Below are 21882 nucleotides of genomic sequence, written 5' to 3'. Positions count from 1 at the left end.
CCAAAAATCCCCTGAGACCTGAAAATCTGGTGAAAAATCATGGAAGCATGGCTCATTGACACTGCTGGAGTATAGCATGCTGCAAGGCAACTGAGAAACCTGTGACTTTAGTAGATACAACACCAGACATGCAACCAAGCAGCCTCTGAAGAAACAACAGTAAAACCAGACTCCTTAAACTGAGTCTAGCTGTGGGCAGACAGTGTAGGAAGCTCCTGTGCAGACAGTTGTGGGTAAAATGTTCTATACAGGGGAGAGATATCTTGAATTTTAAACACAGGTGAGTAAGATCATTGTGGTGTTCACATAAACAAAGCAGTGTGGGTCCAGGCTGCCTATGGCAGTCACCTGTCTCCATCCAGGTTGGGGTGCTGGCCCAAGGAGTCACTTGCACTCTTACTGGTGTTTTCTGCCTTGCTGTACTTAAATTTCTGGCTCCAACAGAGAAGTGCAGCTCTGCTGGTCATGTCTCACATGTTACTTAGATAAAGTGCCAAGAAAAAGAGCTGGGGTCACACAAGCCAGCTAGACAGGAGGATGAGGAGGGTAGTACAAAAGATGGTTTCAGGGAGTAGCTGATGTAGCAAAGCTCCCATCCTTCATTATCCAGTTAATACAACATCCACGACAAACCTGCTGCTGGATGTTAACAGTTTTGTTGAACTGCAGAAGGACTACAAATATTACACATAGATGCTCCATAGAACTGAGCACAGGAGGAGCTGGATCTTCACTAGAGCCCCTGGCTGTTCCCCTGCTCTGAATTCCTAATCCTAATCGCACTGGTAGGGGGTGGGACTCAAAACCGGTGGTTTTAAAAGCTTCATGCTCATCGAAATGTCCTGAGGGCATGACCAGGTCCTGAGCTCCTGCAGGTCACTGAGCAATGGAGAAGCACACCCTTTTCCATGAGATCGGGGGCAACAGTCTTTGCCTTTGCAATGGCTGGGGCTGCCTCTGAGGCTGCCACAGCTCAGTGTGGCCAGCTGCCTGCTGCTAGCATTATTGTTGTTTTTTTTTTTCCCGGAAAAGCTGTCACTGTCTATTCCAGCCTTCTCCTGCCCTTAAAGACCTGACTTTTTCTCCAAGTGTGTGCAATAAATAAAGCAACCTATAAGAGGAGCAGCACCCAGCCTGGAAGGCTGGCCCCGGGCCGGAAGAAATGCCTGCAGGAGAGGAAGTGTTTGTCACATAGAGACGCACAGGCACACACAGAGCTCCATTAGCCAAGCTGCTCGCAGTCATCTGTGGCTTGCTGCTCCCTTCTCCTGCTCCCAGCGATGCCATCGGTGGGGACCGGCCGACCTCTAGTGGTGCGAGCCCACAGTGCTGGCAAGGAGGAGCCGGGGAGGAGCCTGCATCCAGAGCACAGCGCCTTCTGCCTGCATGGGCTCCGTCCCTGAATTATAAAAAATCCCACAGAACTGGAGAGACCAAAAAGGGTAGGAGAGCATCTGGGAGACCAGAGGAAAGCAGCCAAAAAAGCTCACATTTCCAGCATCACCCTGGGACTTGTGTAACCAAACGCTTCAGCATCTCCACCACAGATGTTCCCCAAGGACTAGTGGCTCCGAGAGGACATTTGGTTAAAAGGAGGTTGGGAGAGAGAGCAGAAATGGGACAGCGGGATGCTGATTTCGGAGGGGGCTTGTGAGACCAGGAGGATTGTATTTAGGGTTCCTGAGTACACACCCCTTGCTCTGTAGAGTAATTTTTCTTTCCCTCACGCTGCAGTTTCTGACTCGTCTGAGGAGGGGGTGTCTCCCGAGCTCTCAGCAGTGTGAAGAGGAGGGAAGCCAGGAATGAGCACCAGAGCTCTGAGAAACCTCACAGCCAAGCATTTTCTCCTGTCTGGGGGGTATTTAGGATCTCCCTGTGAGGGGGGCTGAGGCTGGAGCTGAGGGTCCTTGGGAATGAAGAACAGCCATTGCTTGGCTGAGGCAGAGAGCAGCCTGGCAGGGCAAGGCTGAGGTTTCTCTCACGTGGAAGTGTGAGCTATAAAGACATGTGAAACCCTATCTGCAGCGCTATCCATATCAAAGATTTCAAGGGGGCTGCTTTAAAATAGGACCTTGGCACAGGTTCCTGCTTCTCCTCACGTCTTACTGAGCGGCACTCTGCCAAAATGTCAGCTTGGCTGCTCCACATGTCCCAGATATCCCAGGCATGTCCTACAAACCTTTCCGGTGCTCCCAGGGAGATCGCTGCCTCCACAAACAGCCTCTTCTCACAGCTGTGGAGGGTCCCAGTGGCCTCTGAGCACCATTTCCCCAGCTGAGGGGCAAGAGGAGCATCTTCCCTCACATGCCAGAAACAAGGGCTGAGAACATACATTAAAAGGTCTCTAAAAAGAGCTTTAAGCAAATTGTCCACAGGGACTCACTTTTACCCTCCCACCCTGAGTGAGCACAAGTGAGGCATCTCCTAGGGACCCTCCAGAGTACCACAGTAAAACTCTAGAGGAACCATAGAGATTGGGATCAATCCAAGCTGTCTCAAAGGGAAAATAACCATAACGATTTTCTCCCATTCCATCCAGGCTTTCCTCCTTGTTTTTGCCCTTTTCAACCTAGTGCACTTGCAAAATCCAAGCCCAAGAGAGGGAGCCCACAAGAGTAGAAGCCTTTCAAGATTACCCTGAGGCTAGTGGATGAGTGTTTTCCCCCTGCTCTCCCAGCTGGAGGAAGAGGCAAGATTGATTCAACAAAGATACCCAGCAGCACTGGAAAAAATGAGATCTCAGCAAAGCCAAAGGCATTTGCTGAGCATCTCCTATTAGGAGAGTTCTCTCACACAGCTGCCCCCCAGACAGCCAAGACAACGAGGTGCCTCAGCAATAAACCACTCTTCTCTCCCCCCCAGCCCTCTCAGTGCATCCCAGTAGAGCTCCTCTGTGCCAGGGCCGAGGTCGCTGCTGCATTCTGCTTTGATTCAACACAATCTCCCCTCCCACATGCTGTTTTCATTAGAGCCTGGATCTTCTGGCAAGGGCCCTGTGCACAGTCATGAGAAGTTGCTCACTGGTGGCTTGTTTTATCCAGTTGTTGGAGGCTTAAAACAATGAGCTTGCAAATATTTCTTTCCTCCCCCGCACCCTCACTCGCTTGCTTGCTTCTTGCTTCTTACTTCCTCTCTTTTTTTTTTTGAGGAGGAGGAGGAGGAGAGAGAGGAGATGTACATAGGAGATAGCACTGGATCTTGGGATTAGGAGGGATGAGGGAAAAGAGAAGGGTCTCTCCTGTTGTGAATACACATGCATGTGAGCACACTTGTGCGTGTTTCACACCTGCACTCTCCCAGCTGTCCAGCACCATCACAAACTGCACGTGTTTGTTGCTCTGACATAGGCAGGAAAGCTCACAGCAGGACCCCTTGTCACCATCACTAGAAAGATGTCCCATGCTACAGCCACACAGCTGTCACACTATCATCAGGACAGAGGCACATTCCTCTGTGCTTTCACTCTGACAGGCCCAGACAAGGAGAGGAGGGAGCCAAGAATCCAAAAGGATATAGATATCCAAAAGGATAAGCCCCATTTTGTGACTAAATGCTCTCTTCCCTGCCTTCAACTTCTGCTGGGACCAGCTGTCATTAAGACATGTTGATGCCCCAAGCCCAGGTGATGTGGTGATGTGTGAGGGAGGATTGGTTTTGACTGGAGACAAACTTCATGCATGTTTTTTCCAGAGCTCTATGTAAGGATGGGGAGTTAAAGCAATGGAACAGGGCAAATTTGGGGTGGCAGCCAAGAAGCAAGAGGGTGTGACTCACTCTGTGACCATCAAGGCATGAGGAGGCCGAGGATAGTTCCAAGAACATGTGGGTACAGCCAGCTAAAAGACATCAGTGAGGTAGTTAGAAGCAGACACGAGGCAGAGCATGAGTGAGGTGATAAATGAAGAACCACTGAACATGTTAGAAAAAAAGGCTTGCCCTGTTCTGGGGCACAGAGGTTGTGAACAAATTGCTCCATGTCCCTTCATGACTCTGGTTTCTTTATCCTGGCTGTAACATGTGGGGACCGCCTGGACTCTTCTTTGTCACTACTTCATGTCTGCCTAAAACTGAAGGCACAAAGGGCATCCAAGGAAGGACAATGACATAAAATCATAGAATCATTTAGGTTGGATCCCAAATGATCCTAAGATCCTAAAATCCTTGGATCATTGAGCCAAATCATTAACCCAGAAATGCCAAGTCCACCACGTAACCATGCCCCAGAGTGCCATATCTACACGCCTTTTAAATATCTCACTGGATTGTGACTCAACCACTGCCCTGGGCTGCCTGTTCCAATGCCTGACCACCCTTTTGGTGAGGAAATTTTCCACAATATGCAATCAAAACTTCCCCTGGGGCAACTAGAGGCCATTTCCTCTTGTCCTATCACTTGTAACTGGGGAGGAGGCTGCTCCCCACCTGGCTATATTCTCCTTCCAGGTGGTTGTACAGAGTGATAAGGTCCTCCCTGAGCCTCCTTTTCTCCAGGCTAAATACCCCCAGATTCCTCACCTGCTCCTCATAGAACTTGTGCTCCAGACCTTTCACCAGCTTCATTGCCCTTCTCTGGGCATGCCATTGGACATGGTGAGAATCAACTAACCAGGGAAGAGACCTGTCTAGTAGTGCTGCTTGACTCATCTAAGCTTTTGAATTAGGCTGCCTGCCTGATTTGCTTGGATTTGCTACAAGGTCCTATGGGAGCCAAGGCTGCACGGTACTGCAGCCTTGTAAGGGTGGTAAGAGTTACTGGCACTGAAGCCCTGCACAGGGACATCTTTGGGCCACACTCATGTGAAAGACAAGCAGGCTCTGGCAGAGGCTGTGCAAAGCACACAAATCTGGGACCAGCAGTGCTGGGAGTGAGTGCTCTGCACCCAGCTCGAAATGCCCTCTCTGACTGCATTCACATCCTGCAGCCACCAGCCTGGCTTCCAGCCCTTTTGTCTCAGGGATGTACAAAACCATCTGCCTCTGAGCATCTCTCCATCTCAGGACATCTCCTTATTTCACATGAGAAAGCCCAGATGTCCATTGCAGAGCAGCAGGAGCACGATTCAGAGGTGTGCTCAGGACAGGAGCCACAGGAGAAGCTGACTGCAGGCGAGGAGGTAACACCTCCTGCCCAGCCGGCTTTTGGTGTGCAGCAGTCCAAGGCCTCCATCACTTGGAGACACATCCCTGTAGATGGAGCCAGAACCTCACAAAGCAGAAGGACAGCCCAGTCCTACCCATCACCCTTCTCCAACCACTCTGCTTTGAAAAGAGACTAGCCCAGCCCCTCTCGTCCCTCCCTCCCTCCAACGTATCCAGGGTTTTGTCTCCCCTCCCTCTCCAGATCAACCATTCCCGAGTGTCACATTGTCTCTCCTTATTCCATTATTTAACCCAAATTCCTTTCTGTTGTCTTTTCTCATCTGCCACAGCCATGAAGAGTGGGTAATTCCTGCACCACACACTGCATGTTGATGCCCTTCTCTGAGCAGTAACATCTTCCTGGGGTGATGATGATGCCCCCAGAGTCATTTTTGGGCTGTTTTTTCTTACCTCCCTTTCTTATGACGGACTTCTCCAGGCCCTGCTGGTTTGGATGGCAGCCCTCATCCTGGCCTGGTGCTGTTCAGCCCCAGGCTGTGTGGCCAGAGGAGCCCCAGACAGTTGGCCAAGGGGCCCTTTGCCTTTCCATCAGTCTGTGTCCCCATTGCATGCAGTGGCTGAGCCACCCAGGGAAGCAGTAACTCAGCAGCAGACTTTGCAGCTCACAGGGAGACACTTTTGTTCCCATGGGCATAGCATGAGCACAGGTAACACCAGCCCCAGGGTGGCTTTTGCCCACATCAGGTCTGCTCCACCCTTCCCATCCTGTGGAATTTGTCTGGTTCCTGGCCTTTGCCCAGACATGATACTCAGGAAAAGCCATGTTGTATCATACTTTTTGTTTCCCTTGAGGACACTTCTGAAGGGTACCCAGCACTGCTGAGAAGCCTGGGAAAGAATAAAAGTGAAGGGATATGAAACCTCTCCATCCCCACCACCATGACCCTAGTTTTGCTCTAGATCTGAGGGTTGCTTATAGCTTAGTCAACCAAAAATAATGGGGGGAGAGGGGAGCAAACCCACCACCAGGGTTTCTCAACCCAGTGTTTCCTGACTAACAGCATACCCACCCTTTTCTCTTGGAACAACAGGCAGAGAGGAGAGAGAAACTTTGCCACCTTTCACAGCCCCACAAGAAACACTCCCTGGATGGCCCTGGCTCCCCAGAGCTGGGGCTGAAAAAAGAAAAAAAAACCCACTGATTTAGGAACCTGAAGGTGAGGATTCAAGGGGAGATGCAATGCAGGCAAGTTTTCCCATAATGAAGCTGGTGGGACCTGCCTTTCCGAATGGCCACACCAGAACCACAAGCCTGGCCTGGGTACAGCAGCAATCTCCAAAAGAGACCCTGAAAAGCCTGTGCTGTCAGAGCTGGTGTGGGGAAATGGGTGGCAGATAAGAACATGTTGAGGAAAAACACAAACCAGAAGTTCCGGAGGAATTTTGGAAAGGAAATGGGGAATTAACTGCAGAAAAGGGGGGGGTTGGAATGAGAGGCAATTTATGGCTTACAACAAACAGGCTGCATGTGCCACCTCACCAGGCACTCACCGCCTCTCGTCCCTGCCCAGGGATACTCAGCACTGGCCATCCCGGCCAGGCAGGAACAGCAGGAATGGGAAAGGGGCTGGTGCTGTGTCCTGGGGAGTTGATTCCAGCAGGAATCAGGGAAGAAACAAAACTAAGAGAAGCTAGAAGGAAAATACCATCCCTGCGGTGTCAGAAAGGGTGAGGAGGCTGCAGGTCCTGTCTTGCCTACAGGTAGGTAAGGGACAACTGAGGCCAAGGCTGGCAGACTCCAGGTACCTCACAAGGTCCCGTGGTGCAGCCTTGCTTGGAGGGCATTTGGTCGCTTGGGTGCCCACCCACAGCCCCACAGCTATTTCGGAGGGGCCAGAAATCATTCCCTCTCCACCCCTTTCTTTTTTTACCTCTCTTGCCTTTGCCTCCCAGCACAAGCCCCACAGCACGGGGTCCCCACACGAGCAGTCCCCGAAATCCGCCCCTCGCCTGCAGCTATTTTAGAGAAAGGCAGGAAGTATTTTTAGTGCTGCCGGCTCCCGGGAGAAACTCTGAGGCTCTGAGCCGCAGCAGTGCTGGCGCCAGAGAAACTGCCGCTGCTCTGGCTGATATTTCTTGTATAATTAAACTCAATCCATCCAGGGGGCTGGGTCTTGGCCACCAACTCAGCAAGGAGGGGAAGGAGTGGAGCCAGAGAGCCAGGGGCTGAGTGTTCTGACAGATGCTGGGAATTGCTCTGCAAATGCTGGAAAAGCCTGGCCTGAGACTTTGGGGGAAGTTTTGCCAGGCACAAGGGAGCAGGGTGGCTCTGAAAGGCATAGGGAGTGGGATTTAATGTGAGCAGAGCCCAAACTGCCGCCGAGGAAAAGACCCCATACCAGCATCATCCTAATCCTGCTCCCCTTCGGGAGATGGACCCAAAAGGGATGCCCGAGGCTGGACACACAGCACCTAAAGGCAACCCGGGAAAAAGCAACAGGACTTAAAGAGCACCCAGGGGCTGCAGGGCAAGCCAGAGAGATCCCTGCTGGTAAACAAAAGCCCGGGCTGGAGCTGGAGCCATGTCGGAAGTTTGGGGGCTGTCTGGTTAGCCAGCATCTGGTGAACACAAGCTGCGGCTGGAGGCTGACAAGCAGCAGCACAACCCCTCCTTCTTCCCACACCCACCACCCGGCGTCTGTCCGGGGGCCCCAATCTGCCATCGAGGAACAGGGGGAACAACAGCCTGGAGAAAACACAGCACCCACCAGCTTTCCATATGGGATTGGGGTTCGGGGTTTTTTCCCCCCTGTGCAAAAAAAAAAAAAAACCAGAGCATTTATTTGTATGCTCCCTTAAATTTCCAAGATACATTTCCAGCAATTCAAACACCAAGCTGGCATTCCAAGCAACAGTATATTTTATATAACTGGTTCCTTTTTTTGTTGTTTTTACCACTTTATAAAGCCATACAATGAACTGCAAAGAATCCAACATCTGTACAATGGGAAGACAACAGCGGAGTGACATTCACACACGGACATGGTGCGACCGAAGTCATCCTTACACGCACAACATTATGGGCATAAAGATACAAAATATAATGTATTTTTTTTTCCATCTATATAAATACACAGAAATGGGCGAGTCTAAAAGTTTGAAACTGTTTGTTAACACTGATTAGCAAATAAATCTGTAACATTCCCAAAGTAACAAAGACAACAACAACAACAAAAAAAAAAAAAACCCCACGCATAACACGGCGGCACAGGATCCGCCAACAGAAACGTCATATTGCTTCCTTTTTTCTTTCTTTTTTTTTTTCCTTTTTAAGGAAAAGAAAAAAAAATTAGTAACCCCAAACCAACCTCGCAATTTGCAAAACAAACGAACAAAATGAAACAAGCCCCTGCGGGCTCCTTTGCTGTCTGATCATCCTGCCTGCTCCAACGGGAAGGGTTGCCTTTTGTTGATGCTGTCGTCTGGGGTTTTTGGGGCAACTGGTTTCTTTACCTGCCCGACCTGCTGGGTGGGGATTTACTTTGCACTTTGGTTCGGGCGGTTGAATTCACTGAAAAATCAATGCCCAGAGGCTGGGTTGGGTTTTTCTCCCTACCTGGTTTGTTTTCCATGTGTAATTTGACCAGGAGGCAGACAGCAAATGTTGCACTCAGAGCAACTCCAAACTCTGCTCAAAACCATGAGCCCTGCTGCCTCCACCAGTGACATGGGACTGGTGAACACTATGCATCCCATCAGCAGCTGATGACATGGCTATCTCCCGAAACAGCTCCCAGGGGCAGAGCCAGAGGCAGCCCCATTGAATGGGAATCCCGTATTTTGTGCATTGCAGGTGCCACTGAGCAGGACAGACAGCAAATTACTTCCCCAGGGAGCATTTCCCAATTGACAGCAATATCGACAGCAAAGGCAGGACAGGCTTCTCCGAAGAACAAACTGACACAAAAAGGGCACATACAATAAAATTACACACACACACAAAAAAAAAAAAAATATATATCTATCTATATATATGTGGGGAAAAGTGCGTTTTTAAGGGTATCTTTGGCAAGAATATATGCAGTTCTTTGTGCAGGAAGGAGGGATGTGTTTGTGTGTGTGTGTGTGTGTGTGTGTGTGTGTGAGCGAGAGAGAGATACCATCCGGCTGCTGACAACGGCAGTGTGATTACAACAAAACATATGCTGGGCTTAACTCGTGAGAGATTGAATCTCAAATAGCATGACTGCACATAAAAAATAAAAAAAAATAAAGAGTATTTTCTGTCCCTTTCATAAGGAAAAAAATATCAACACTAGGTCCTTGACAGCCCCAGGACCTGGGCAATCCTAAATGCTGCTGATGGTCTCTCCCAGGGACAGAAAGGGTTGTTATACCTTAAAACCTTCTTTAAAGAAGGAGCTAAAGGGGAAAAAAGTGCCTTTAAAGGAAGCTGATAACACACCCGGCTACATCATTGGAAGGTGATTAGCTGTGTGTTAAAAAAATAATACAATCATCAGATGATTTTGTTAGTGTTTGAGATTTGGATACAGACTAAATTTTCAGCTAGTGTGTTAGTGGGGAAGCCGGGAGAGGCTCAGGGCCTGAAGCAGGCGTGATGCTATTGGCAGGTATCTGCTGGGGTCGGCTTCTATGCAACATCTCTGGGGTGTTTAGATCTGCTTTGTTTGTATGGGGAGAAAAAGAGAAATAGGAGTTCCAAGCACCAGTTTCCAAGGCAGCAGATTAAAATAAAATTACATTATTATCATCTCTTTTCTTAGCAGTGAGAAAACCAAGTCTGAAAAATAGAGGCTTTCAAAAATATATTTTTATATATCTATAAACACAGTGTTTTTTCTCTGATGGGTGAATGGCAGGGTGAGGAGATTACGGGTGAGATCATCTCTTGTCTCGCTTGAATTTCGCAGAAGGAGGGAATCACTTTTTGGAAATATCAAAAATTAAAAGATCTCTGCATCTGTGCGGCCAGGAAGCCTGGGAGGGGGAAAGCCCCACCCAAACCTCCTGTCCCACCACCACCTCACAACCAGCTCCTCGCTACCCATCCTTTCACACTTCAGTACATCAGTAGAGCCTCTGCCCCGGCAGGCCTGTCCGGCCACCCACGCCGTCACACCCCACGCACACACACACGCACACCGCACGCACGCACCGCTCACACGCAGCCACCCCGACACACGGGCCCCCGCCTCTTCCCCCATCTCTATTCTGCCTTGCTCTGGATTTTCGTTTAACATGCAGGTGTTTCCCCAGGGCAGGGGAAGGGGGGAATATAGTGGGGGAGATATGATGCGCGGAAAGCAATATGGCAAAAATAAATATTTTTTTGAGTGTAAATCTAACCTTTTTTTTTTTTCCTCCTTAAAATTTCATTAGCTTACAGTATTTTGTCAGTATAGCTTGTATATATATTATAGCTATCAAGGCAAGGATGGTCCACGGGAGACAAGATCTCCAGGGGACAGCAGTGCTATGTTTCTAATTTTTGTCCCCAAAAGACTATCTGGGCCACTTTGCACTGAAAACTCTGCCCAAAAAAAGCTCTCAGGGGGAATATTTGTGGAAGAGGGCTCAGCAATGACCCCGCAGCTCCAGCTGGACCATTCCCCCTGCCCTAAACCTGCACATGTGACCGAAGCATCCTCTGCCCCCTCCCCAGCACCATAGGGCTGGGACCTCCACCTGCTGCACCCCCACCATGATCTTTTCCCCTGCAGTGGCACAGGGGCCCTCTGCCCCTCTCTCCACCCAACCTGCCCTCCTCACCTACCAAAGCAAAGGGAAAAGCCAACACCACTGAAATCACTGCAAAACTCTGCTGCATTTCAGGGGCACAAGCCTTGAACCAGATGGTTTTGGGGGTACACATGCATCAACCAGGGTGGCTCTCAGAGGACCTGTTACCTCCCCACTGAGCCAAAGTTGCCCAGCCACTGCAGGTCCCTTCCTTTTTTCTTTTTTTTTTTTTTTTTAATTTTCTTCCTTCTTTATTTTTTTAACGTGGCCTCCAAAACAAAAGGAGAAAAAAGCGCCTGAGTTACTTGTAGTCATTTGCCTTTCGTGCAACTTGAATGTCCATGCAATTTAAAAACCGCTTGCGTGTCTCCGAAGAGCTAGATAGGGGTAGCCACGGGTCTGCTGCTTTGCACAGGAAACCCACCTATGCCAGCATCAGCTATTATTATAATCATTATTATTATTACAACTATTCCTTTCCATTCTGTTTTGGTTTTTTTGTGTTAAGAGAATGTGACAGGCCGCAGGAGAGAACTGCCAAAGAGGACTTGTGACAGGAGGGAAAAGGGGAAGATGGGACAGGAGGCGACTTTCTGCATCCTTCAGGTTCCTGGGGAGTATCCACCTTTCCCAGGAGCAGGGCAGGAGGAACCCCCACACCTCCTCACAGGCTGGGGGGCACAAGAAGCCCTGGGGAAGCAGAGAAACAGCATGACCCCCCTCTCTGGGTGGACTCACAGGGTCTCACCTGTGACTGGTGCTGGGCTCTGGGTCAGCAAAGGTCAGCCCATGGCTGATCTCCCCAGGGATTGGAAGGTTCAGGACCAATTTCCTCACGCCCCCAGCAAGTTACAGGTCGTAAGCAGGTTTTAGGGGAAGCACAGGGACCAGTAAGGACCCCCCTCTGCAGCTGGACAAGAGAAGGTTTCTGAGAGCATCTCTTCTGGTGTCCCACAGACCCAGCGTATGTCATTATCTCCTACGGGTCAGTTCAAACACACAGCAGATGGAGCTGCTGGGATGAAGCTTCTTCCATGGGTTTTGCCAGTTGCCTCTTTTTTTCCAGATGGAAAACACCAGTCATGGTCCCACATTCAGTCCCAAATGGGTATCACCACTTGAGGCCATGATGCTGAAAGCTGGAAACACACCTCTCACTGCCGCCTTTGCTTTGGTCACCTTCCCTGCAATGGGACATGCATCCTGTCTGGCGTGACTTTGTGGCTCTCTTTTGTAGGTGCGTGGCTTTTGTTCCTCTGCGTGTGTGTTTGGCTTGTGTTGAGTTTTTAGGGGTTTTGTTGGTGGTTTTTTTGTTGTTTGCTGTTTTCCTCCAAAATTCCAACCCTTTCCCCCCTCCCCCCCAATTCACTTCCCTCTCCCACAATGCACTTCCTCACACTCCTTCTCGGATCAGCTCCAAGTCCTTCTCCAAAATTCAAGAATCACCCGCAAGTGCCAGCTCATCTCTTCTGGCCGGAGCCAAGCATGACCCTGGAGACAAAGTTGACGATGGCTGCAGCTGGCTGGTCTGGGTCCAGCTCAGCAAAGAGGTGGCAGATGTTGTCTGTGGTGCTCCCTTGCTTCCTGGCCACAAAGCCGAAGAGCCTGCATGGGGAGAAGGCAAGAGCTTCAATATTGCTCCTGCAATGATTACCACCACCCTCTTTCAACGTGGCATTGTCCCACTTCCCCTCTTTAACATCCACCTCTCACAACACATCCCAAACCAGCCTGCATGAAGGCCCATCTCCTGTTCCCTTTGCTGCAGTTTCTGTGAAGACCAGGTTTCAATCACTTCTTGGCCAAACCGCTCTGAGCATCCCTGCCACCCTTGCCAGGTGAATCCCTAAGAAGGGACCTTCCAGATGATCACAGCATTGCCTCAGTTTGGACTCTTGAAGTCAGAGGTGAGAGAGGCTGGCCATTGGGGTAGACCCTCTAAGAGATGAAGGCCATGCAAGGACAGGAAGCTGAGTGAGACCATCTGGTTATTTCTGTGTGTCTCTTCCCTGATGAATAAAATGTCCCTTTTTTTTTTTAATAAGAATGTGCAAACTCGAGTTATAAATACAGGGGGAACAGAATGTGAGACAGGCCCAGGCTATGGCATTTCTAATTGGGGAGGGGAAATATCCCAGCAGCTGGACATCCTAATAAAAACCCCTTCGCTCACACAATGGCTAAAATTAGTGGGAGCTGGCCCCTGGAAATGGGCTCAGCCAACAGCTCTGTGCTCCCATGGGTCAGGACAGGAAGGACAGGAAGAAATGGAAGAGATGACCAGTAGTTCACATGCCATCAGCATAACCCCCAGCTCTGTTCCATAAGCTGGTTCCCAATGACTCTGTCAGGAGAGTTTCCAGTTCCAGTTTCCAGTTCCAGTTCAGCAAGAGCCATGCCTGCTCTGACCAGGAATTTGGGGCTGAAAGATGGATCCAGGGTCCCCAGGACTATGGTCTCATGCTTGGGTGAGACACTCCCACAGTAAGGAGCTGAGCCTATCTCACACACAGCCAGGATGCCCTGCACAGGGCATCTCCCAGCCAATGCCCAAACAGGCAGAAATCACCTCAATAGCAGCTGGGAAGCACAGAAAGTACTTACTTGGCTGGGCCACTGCCATCAGTTTTAGTCCACCTGCAAGGAGAAGAGAAGGCATGAGAGATGGTCTCTCCTGCACCACACAGACAGACAGGGCCATGATGGGGGCCACCACACCAATGATGGAAGGCCAGCCTGGCTTTGCACAGGCTTGGCTTTATGGAAAAAATATGCACCTCTCCCTCAGCATGAAGGTGCTTGGAGACACCAAAAAGTCACCAGAAGAAGCTGGCATAGGACCACAGTATCCAAGGGAACCTTGCATTCCTGCTCTCTGCAAGAGCAGTGAAGAGAGCAAGCAAAGACTCTGCTCCAAGCATCCCAGGAGTCTAGAGGAGTGAAAGGGCTGGGGGTCATGCGCTCCCCCCAGCTTAGGGTACTCACTTTCGTTCCTGGGGGTCCAAGTCACAGAAGGTGACTGTATTGAGGGGGTAGTGTCTTCGGAAGAACAATCTGAAACACAAAGCAGGAAATGTCAGGGTCAGGAAGGCCCCACCACTGTCCCACCATAACCCAGCTCCACCAGCCCAGAGGACGCTGCCATAGGTCTCCCATAGGATGTTCCAAGAGTCAAGGACAAAGCCCAGCCATGTCCATGACCAGGTTGATGCCATCCCAGGGACATCCTTCACAAACACACTTCCTGAATCACAGCCCTGTTGGCTTTGGGAATAAGCCAACACTGGCTTTTGGCCAGAGATGTGACCATGGAGGCTCTTACTTCCTCTGGTTGTCTGTTAAGGTGATGCCTTGTGCAGAGACTTTGAAGTGAACAATGGTAGCTGTGGGCGTGGGGTCAGCCACCAGTGTCTCAGCAACAGCCTTCGAGATGGCCTGGGGGCCTGTCAGAGACTCCATCTCCACTGAATTGATGAAGAGGACGTTGCAGGCTGGAAAGGCAGACAGCAGACGTGGGGTCAACCAGTATTCCAAGCCAAGTTCACCCCACAACAACCCCTCTCAACTCACCTGCACCCTGTTTGAGGAGGTCCGTGGCTGAATTGGTGGCTGACGCGGAGTCTTTCTTTTCTTCCATGGGGTCTAGAAGACACAGGGTGGTTACTGGTGCACCCTGATCAGAGACCTACCCCCTCCCTGCAGGCTGTGGGGACAGATGTGATGCCTTCTGGTGCTAGCTCTTACCTCGGTCAGGAATGACCAGCTTGCAGGGCAGGGCCAAGGGCGTGATGGAGTGCTGGTACACCAGCGCTGAGAGACAGCCTGGGGAGAGAGGGAAGATGGTCAGCACAGGGCCAGCGTTGCCAGATGAAGAACTGTTTGCACCTGCTGGTTTAATACAATGATCCTTTTGCAAAATCATTAGGCTATGGAACCACACAATCCAAAGTATGATAATCATTAACCAAGGAAAGGAATAAGAAACTCCAGCTTTCCCTGATTAGGTCACCATTGCTCCAGGTAGATGAAAACAGGCTTTTAGGTGGGTTTCTTCACCAATAGTCCTAAGGCCACATGTGGCAATTCCCCTCACTGAAACCACCATGCAGCCCACCACAGAGGGCTCAGGGAGGGTGCCAGGGCCACTTTAGGAACAAAAAAATGTAACAAAGGTCTTCGTGCAGCTCCTCAGACAACATTAGTCACGGAATAAATGGAACAAGGGGAGCCCCTGCCCCTCACCCTCCCAACAGCATCAGTTGTCCTACATGTGTGTGTAGAAAGTTACTTACCTATGCACACAGGCACATTTGTGTGCTCTCAGAAGTGTGCAAGAACACAGATGCTCCAAATGCCCAGAGGATTCACTTACACAGGGACAAGAGGCTGAAACAGGCTCTCCCAGACACCCAACAGCTCTGCTTTGACAGTATGGCAAAAGCAAGGCTCTCCCAACCCAGCCCCACATGTGGAAAGCACAACTGGGGGCACTTACCAAAGTTAGGCTCGTTGGGACATCCTTTTAGTTTCACACCTCGTGAGCTCGTCTCGATGAGGAAGTGCCTCACCAGCTCATTGGTCAAGTCTCCTGGGAAGAGATGAGATGTTTTCACACCAGAGCCACCCTCCTCCTATTACTATGCAGTACCATTAAGAAACCAGCGCTCCAGTTTATGGGAGGGGTCCCTAACACTAGACATGCCCTCCTCAAATCTGTCCCTTCACACAGGGTCAACCACAAGCCAAGCTCCCCCACAGTGTTGGTGGGCTGGAGGGGCTGTACCCATTTCATTATACCGAAGTCCAAGATGCAGGTGGTCCTGAGCACTCCACAGCTCAGGGCAGAGGGTGTCTGGTGTTTCCTGTGCCCTGGGAGGCAGGGATCCTGCCACATCAGCACATACCCAAGGGCACGACTGGCTCAGCAGCCCCAGCTGCCCGCTCACCCCAGCTGAACGATGGAAAGCATCTCAGCGTGGGAAGGAGAAGGGCACACAATACCTTTCTTGTTCTGCTGCACGACCGTGGGAGGCGGAGAAGCAACTTTCATGGCGAGGCCATAGGCTCCCCGGAAGGAGTGGCTGTCTCGGATGATGAAAGCCCCCGGCTCCCTGTCCTTCAGCAGGGCAATGGCTGCAGGAGAGAATGGCAGAGCTCAGAGCTGACACAGTGAGAACCAACGCAGCCTCAAGACACCAACAGGTGTAGGTTGGGATGGGATGCCCCAGCTCCACATCTCATAGCCAGGCACTACAATGTTACCACGCCTCCTGCACGTCTGAGTGGGTTGCCAGGTACAGGCTCATCTTCCTCCACCTCCACTGCCCTTGTGTGGGTATCTCCAATTCCCACCCTGCCTATCTCTGAGCAACCAAGTACTGGAGAGCAAGCAGAAACAAAGCCCCAAATGCTGGACCCTGAAGGCATCCTGCCACCTCCTTGTTCTCCCCTCTCATTTTAGCCATGTTTCCAAGAAGCCCCTGAGCATTATTGACTCAACATCCAGGTGTTTTGCTCTCCAAACTGCAAACATATCTACTGCATACTGCAGGGACTGGAGATCCTCTACCAAGAGGAAGGTTTGAAGAACCCACATCACACAAACCTGCAGCTTAATGGGGCTTCAACCCCCATCTGCAACAGCCTGAGCAGTCATTATTCACCTTCACTCTCAACCCAATTGATAAGGGAAATCCTTGCTAATCCCTGTGATCCCAGACATACCCCAGCTCCCAACCCTGTGTCATCTACTTACCCTGCTCCCTGGAGATGTCTGGCTTGTACCAGTACTTGGAAGTATCCTGTACAAACTTGACATTGGCACGAGTCTCGGGACTGATGTCTGTAGGAAAGGGAAGAAAAGACAATAAAAAAGTTAAAAGATGCTGTATCTGGAACTCCACATCCAGCCAAAGCATTAATATGTCCACCTCCTTTCAGATCCAGCACATTGCACTAACCTCAGCCCAGTTCCCCACACCCACACAGGGTGATCACTACCTGGAGCTTATAGGGCTGCTGGGCATCTAAAGCTAAATCCAAGCTCAAGGGCTGTCAGAGGGTTGTGTGAAAGATGAGCCTCTAGGGCACAATGACAGAGATTAAATGGGAATTCTTAATTTAAAAGAAGATGGCCAGGTAAAATAAAAACTGTTGGAGGAAAGAGGTATGTCTGCAGGTGCCAGGGAGATCCTGACTTCAGAGGACATTTACTGCTTTCTAATGTTCAACATTTGGATCACACTTCACAAAAACAGGATAAGGGAAAAAATAGGTTTTTTCCCTTATCCTTGCTCTCTGAAGAGGAACTGGGCAGGTCAATCTATCCTGGGCAAAGCAGCTCCAGTCCCAGCCTGACTGTGCCTTGTTCAGTGCCCACCAGTGGCACAGCCCCAATGGGAGCTGGTCCTCTGGCTGTGAAGCTGTCATTTACTCAGGCAACATTTACAACAACCACCTGCTTTCCAAAAACAACCAGGCAAACAACCAAGACGACTGGATAGCATCTCTGCTGGAGACACTTTATCAGCTCTCAGCAATCTGGTCACCTTTGGAGACGCAGGGGGCTCACTCCCCTCTCCAAGCCACTTGTTAATTGTTACAGGTTTTAATTGCTCATTCTTCCCCGCTGGGAAAGGTCCCTGGCCACAAGAGTCGTGGAGCCAGGACCAGTGCCAGAGTGCCCACAAAGGGCTGCCTGCTCAGCAGAGAAACTGGCCCAGCAGCCGGAGCCACCGCTGCCCCACAGCTTTATTCTCCTGGTGCTATCAGCCCAATCTTGACGTCACCAAGGTGTCTGTAACCAGAGCTGGCAAAAGCGTTCCAGGCAGGATGGCACCCGGGGCACGGCACCATTTGAAATGAGGAGGCAGCACCACAGCAGGATCTCAGTGGGGTAAAGCCCTCTGGGAATGGGGACAAGAGGTCAGTGCATCCCCACGGCAGAGAAAAACGCCTCCAGGAGCTTTGATCTCCTCATGCACATCTCTGGAAGCTGTTTATGCCAGAGATGCTGGTCGGTGTTTTTCCTGTTTGGATTTGTCAGAAAGCGCAGGAAATGGCCCCAGCCCCAGCGGTGCCTTTGGTTTGCGGATGGACAGGAGGGGTAAATCAGGACATGGCTGCAATCCCTTTCCTCATGGCAAGAAAGGAGGAGGAGGGGAGAGTCTTGAGTAGGGCAGGGGGACACGGGGACCTCCAAGAGCATCCCTTACCTGGCATGGAGAACTTGGAGAAGTCCGGCAGAGTGTGGGAGAAGGCGACGGCGCTCCCACCGCTGGGGCTGGACATGCCGCTGGAGAGGGGTGAGGACACCTTGCCATTGACAGTGGCATAGTTGGGGAGGCTGTTGGAGCGGTCCCCAGCCGACATCCGCCGCTTCTCAGGCAGAGCAGGCTGCGACGTGGGGCTGCCCTGGCGGTAGGCAGCCGAGTCCGGGGAGGAGGAGTGTGGCGTGCTCGTGCCGGGGTAGTACGCTGGGGAGACAGGGAAGGACGGCGTGGAGGGAGGCTGGTAGCCAGAGGAGCTGCTCTGCCGAGACAGTGTCAGGTGCCTTTCCTCTGGGCTGGAGTAGCCATACAGGGGGCTGCCAGGGGATGTGGCTGCCGCTGCTTGGTGCCTGGACAGGCTGGGGCTCCCCGGCGGGGCCACCAGGTTGCCATGGGCCACCACAGCATGCCTGCCCAGCCCAGGGCTGCCGGGAGCGCCGCTCATGCTGGGGTTGATGGCTCTTCGCCCAAAGCCAGGGCTGGGCGGTGTATTTGTAGCCACTGTCCGGTGCAAGCTGCGAGGGCTCCCTGGCAGGGTGTGCACCCCTACCACATTGACCTGTGGCTGTGGCCGAGCTTGGGGTTCTGGCTGGAGGCCAGCTCGGCCATCAGGGTAGTCGGGGCTGCTGTATGTTGAGCCCGGGACTCCTCCTTGGACCATTGCAAAGGAAGCTGGAGACGAGTTTTGGTAGCTGCTGTGAGCAGAGGGCATCTGCGAGCCAACAGGGGACCGGTACAAGGGCTCAGCTGAGGCATGGGGAGGTGTCACCGTGCCGTGGGGGCTGCCTTCTGACGGGTAGCTGCGGAGGGAGGCCCTGAGGAGAGACAAAGAAAGGCATAATTCAGCTCCACCGCTCATTCCTGCTGCTGGCAGGGACTGGCACCCTCCTGCATGTGGCACACAGGGAAACTGAGGCACAGAGCCAGTCAGCTATTTGTTGTTCAGAGGCAACTGTGGGTCCAGCCAGCTTCATGGAAGCAACTAGAGGCATCTTTAGCTCCACCCTGAATCCCCGTTCCATCTCAAAATATGACTTTCTAGAGATCAGAGCCTTTTTCCAGCTCTGCTCCCAGCAAACACCTGATTTATTCTGCCCTGCCAGCCTGTGTGGCTGCACCTTGTAGTCAGGGTGGACAGGGGACAGGGACAATAGCTCCATTTCACCCCAGAGGATGAATGCTAGGGGTTAGCACAAACCATCCCTCCTCCCACTACAGGGGACAGGTTCCCAGTGAGAGGTTTCTGAGGTCCAGTAACCACCAAGTGACCAGCAGTGACCCAGATTTGTGTTCTCAGGGCACTGAAGTGTACAGTTGGCTGGGATACCCAAACCCTGCACGGAGAGATGTGGGTCTTTGCAAAGTCAGTTTCAACTTGGGAACAAGCACCATCCCTGAAGAGGTTCAAAAAACAACTGAACATGGCACTTAGTGCTCTGGTTTAGTTGGCTTGGTGGTGTTCAGTCAAAGGTTGTACTAGATGATTTTGGATGTCTTTTCCAACCTTAATGATTCTGTGACTCTGTGATTGTGATTCTAAGCCTGTGCACCAAGCAGGGTTCAGCCCCAGCCCCACCCAGTCCCTGGGACCTGCACCCACTGCCTTACCCATCCATGCTGTGAATAGGGCTGCTGGTGGAGACAGGGCTGGGGGCGATGAAGGAGTTGGAGAAAGTGCCATTCCTGGTGGGCACCTCTGGCCCTCCAGGCTGGGCAGTGGGCTGGGCAGCGGGCTGGGCAGCGGGCAGTGTCCCTCCCCTGCCCGTTGTGGCTGTGCGGGCCACTGACTCAACATAGCTCCTGGGCTCTGCAGCAAAAGAGAAGTGGAAACAGATGAGTTTACAGCTTGCATGGGAAGGGGACCACACCCTTCCCAGGACCCACATTTCACGCCAGTGAAAGTGCTTGAGCTGACCTGCTCCAGATGAACATTTCCCCCTATCTCTTTCACCAGGGGCTGTGTGAAAATACATCTGACTCACTGAAGACCTTGAAGTTGTTTCAAGAATGCTGAAGACCCCAGTCAGGGTACAAGGAGGGGAGTCACCCCTTGCCTTGAGGGGACTGGAACATGGGACCACGATCCCTTTGCCTGCCACAGCCCCTTCACCCTGCTCTGAGTCAGCGTCCCTCCCACCCAGGATGCCACAGAGAACACGTCCTGCTCCCTGTTCATCCACAGCCCCTAAATAAAGAGCCAGGGACTCTGCCCAGCCTGCGCTGACTCACACAGGACTCTGATGACAGTGTCCTGTCCCTTGTGACTGAATGACTGGGTCCCTGCCCTCTGCAGCCCACCTCAGCCAGCCATCTTCAGCAGCAGAGGGCAACTCAAGCTATTTCCACTGCAGCATCCAACACTTTCACTTCCAGCCCAGCTTGAAACCGCAGCCCATGAGCGTGACCAAGAAAAGTGATTTTCCTTTAGTGTCGCCAAGCTGTCCCGTGCCAGGAGCAGCAGGCTGGGCTGGCCATTACTAGCCATGGCAGACACCAGACCCAGTCCTCTCTCATACCTTGCCCCCTACCTTCTGTTCCACCCAGGCTGGTCCCCATCCTGGGGAAAAAAGCCCCCACAGCCCCCACGAAAAGCTGCACCAGAGGAAGGGGCTGCAGCTTCAGTCCCATTCCCCCAAGCCCCACAGCCACGTCACACCTCAACTTGCCCTACGCAAGATCCACTGGCATCAAACTCTAAGGGCAAGACAGACTTGCCGGTCCCTGGCTCCAGGCTGGCCATGCCCAAAGCAGCTCTGCAGCAGTAATTAGCATGACAAACATCATTACTGTTATTATTAGTCATAACAACTGGGCTCTGGCTCAGCCTGCTGGCAAGCTGGCCTGCTCACAGTCAGCAACGCCACTGCACAGCTCCACGTTCAGAGCTGGAGCTGAGATGTGCAAGGAAAAAGACTGTCATAGGTCCCACTCCTTCCCCTGCAGCATCTCTGTGCCCCATCTGTCTGTGGAGAGGGGAGGAGGAGTCCCTCCTTTGGGCTGATGTCCCTGGCCAACAACCCCAGGGAAGATCTGAGCCAAAACCAGATGATGGACCTCTACACAGGCTGGGTACCAGCATCTAGGGCAGCACATCCTGACTGACAGAGATGAGGCACTACCCAGGGCAGCTGCAAGAAATTCATGGCAGCTTAGGTAATTAAATTAATTTCACAGCTACTCACTTTTCCCCTTCCCAGCTCCCCAGCCCAGACTAAAATTAGCCAGACAGTACATATGAGTCAGCCTGCAAGAGGTTAAGACCATAGGGCTGTGAAAATGCCAGCCCCTCCTAAAAAGGCAGGAGCAGGGGTTTTGGAGCCTGTGCCACAGTAAGGTGTGTGCCCATGGGCACAGGTTCCAGTACACTGATTCAATACAGGACAAGAAAAGAAAAGTTAGGACATTTCAGGCAGGATTTTTTTTAGGTTGAAAAATCTGATCTTGCCTCCTTGTGTTTTCTTGGAAGGGACTCTGGAGATGGGAAAATGGGTGGGAAAATAGAGAAGCTGTGAGTCACCAAGGAGATGGGTATTTGTTTGGGAATCCCAGATCCGAGCAGGGCTGCACTCTGGCCAGAAATCCCCAGTGCTGCATCTGTCAGACTGTTTTAAAGCCTCCTCAGAGCTGAGAGCCACATCCTGAGCTCCCACACTGCCAAAGCATCTCCCATACATGGGGCAGCCATTCCAGCTGAGATCTGCTAGGCAGAGCATGGAGGGGCAGGGACTCCCCCTCCTGGAGTGTGGCTCCT

The 21882-nt window shown here is 51.7% G+C and overlaps 1 protein-coding gene across 9 annotated transcripts in view; it reads right to left on the bottom strand.

Moving 5' to 3' along the window:
* Positions 1–7997: 7997 nt before the first annotated feature.
* Positions 7998–21882, bottom strand: part of TNS1 (tensin 1) — a 62381-nt gene continuing 48496 nt past the window's right edge. For all 9 annotated transcript variants that reach the window (XM_015634736.3, XM_033515872.1, XM_033515875.1 and 6 more), the window contains 11 exons: positions 19740–19938; positions 18078–18946; positions 16619–16705; positions 15865–15996; positions 15359–15451; positions 14608–14685; positions 14434–14505; positions 14186–14354; positions 13849–13917; positions 13468–13500; positions 7998–12468 (listed from right to left, as the gene is read on the bottom strand). In XM_015634736.3, coding sequence (XP_015490222.1) covers positions 12324–12468; positions 13468–13500; positions 13849–13917; positions 14186–14354; positions 14434–14505; positions 14608–14685; positions 15359–15451; positions 15865–15996; positions 16619–16705; positions 18078–18946; positions 19740–19938 — 1946 coding nt within the window. In that variant the 3' untranslated portion in view covers positions 7998–12323. The remainder of the gene's footprint in view (positions 12469–13467; positions 13501–13848; positions 13918–14185; positions 14355–14433; positions 14506–14607; positions 14686–15358; positions 15452–15864; positions 15997–16618; positions 16706–18077; positions 18947–19739; positions 19939–21882) is intronic.

Source organism: Parus major, chromosome 7 (assembly GCF_001522545.3).
Source record: "Parus major isolate Abel chromosome 7, Parus_major1.1, whole genome shotgun sequence".
NCBI lineage: Eukaryota > Metazoa > Chordata > Aves > Passeriformes > Paridae > Parus > Parus major.
Note: the sequence above shows the minus strand (reverse complement) of the source record. Positions and strands in the feature narration are given on the sequence as shown.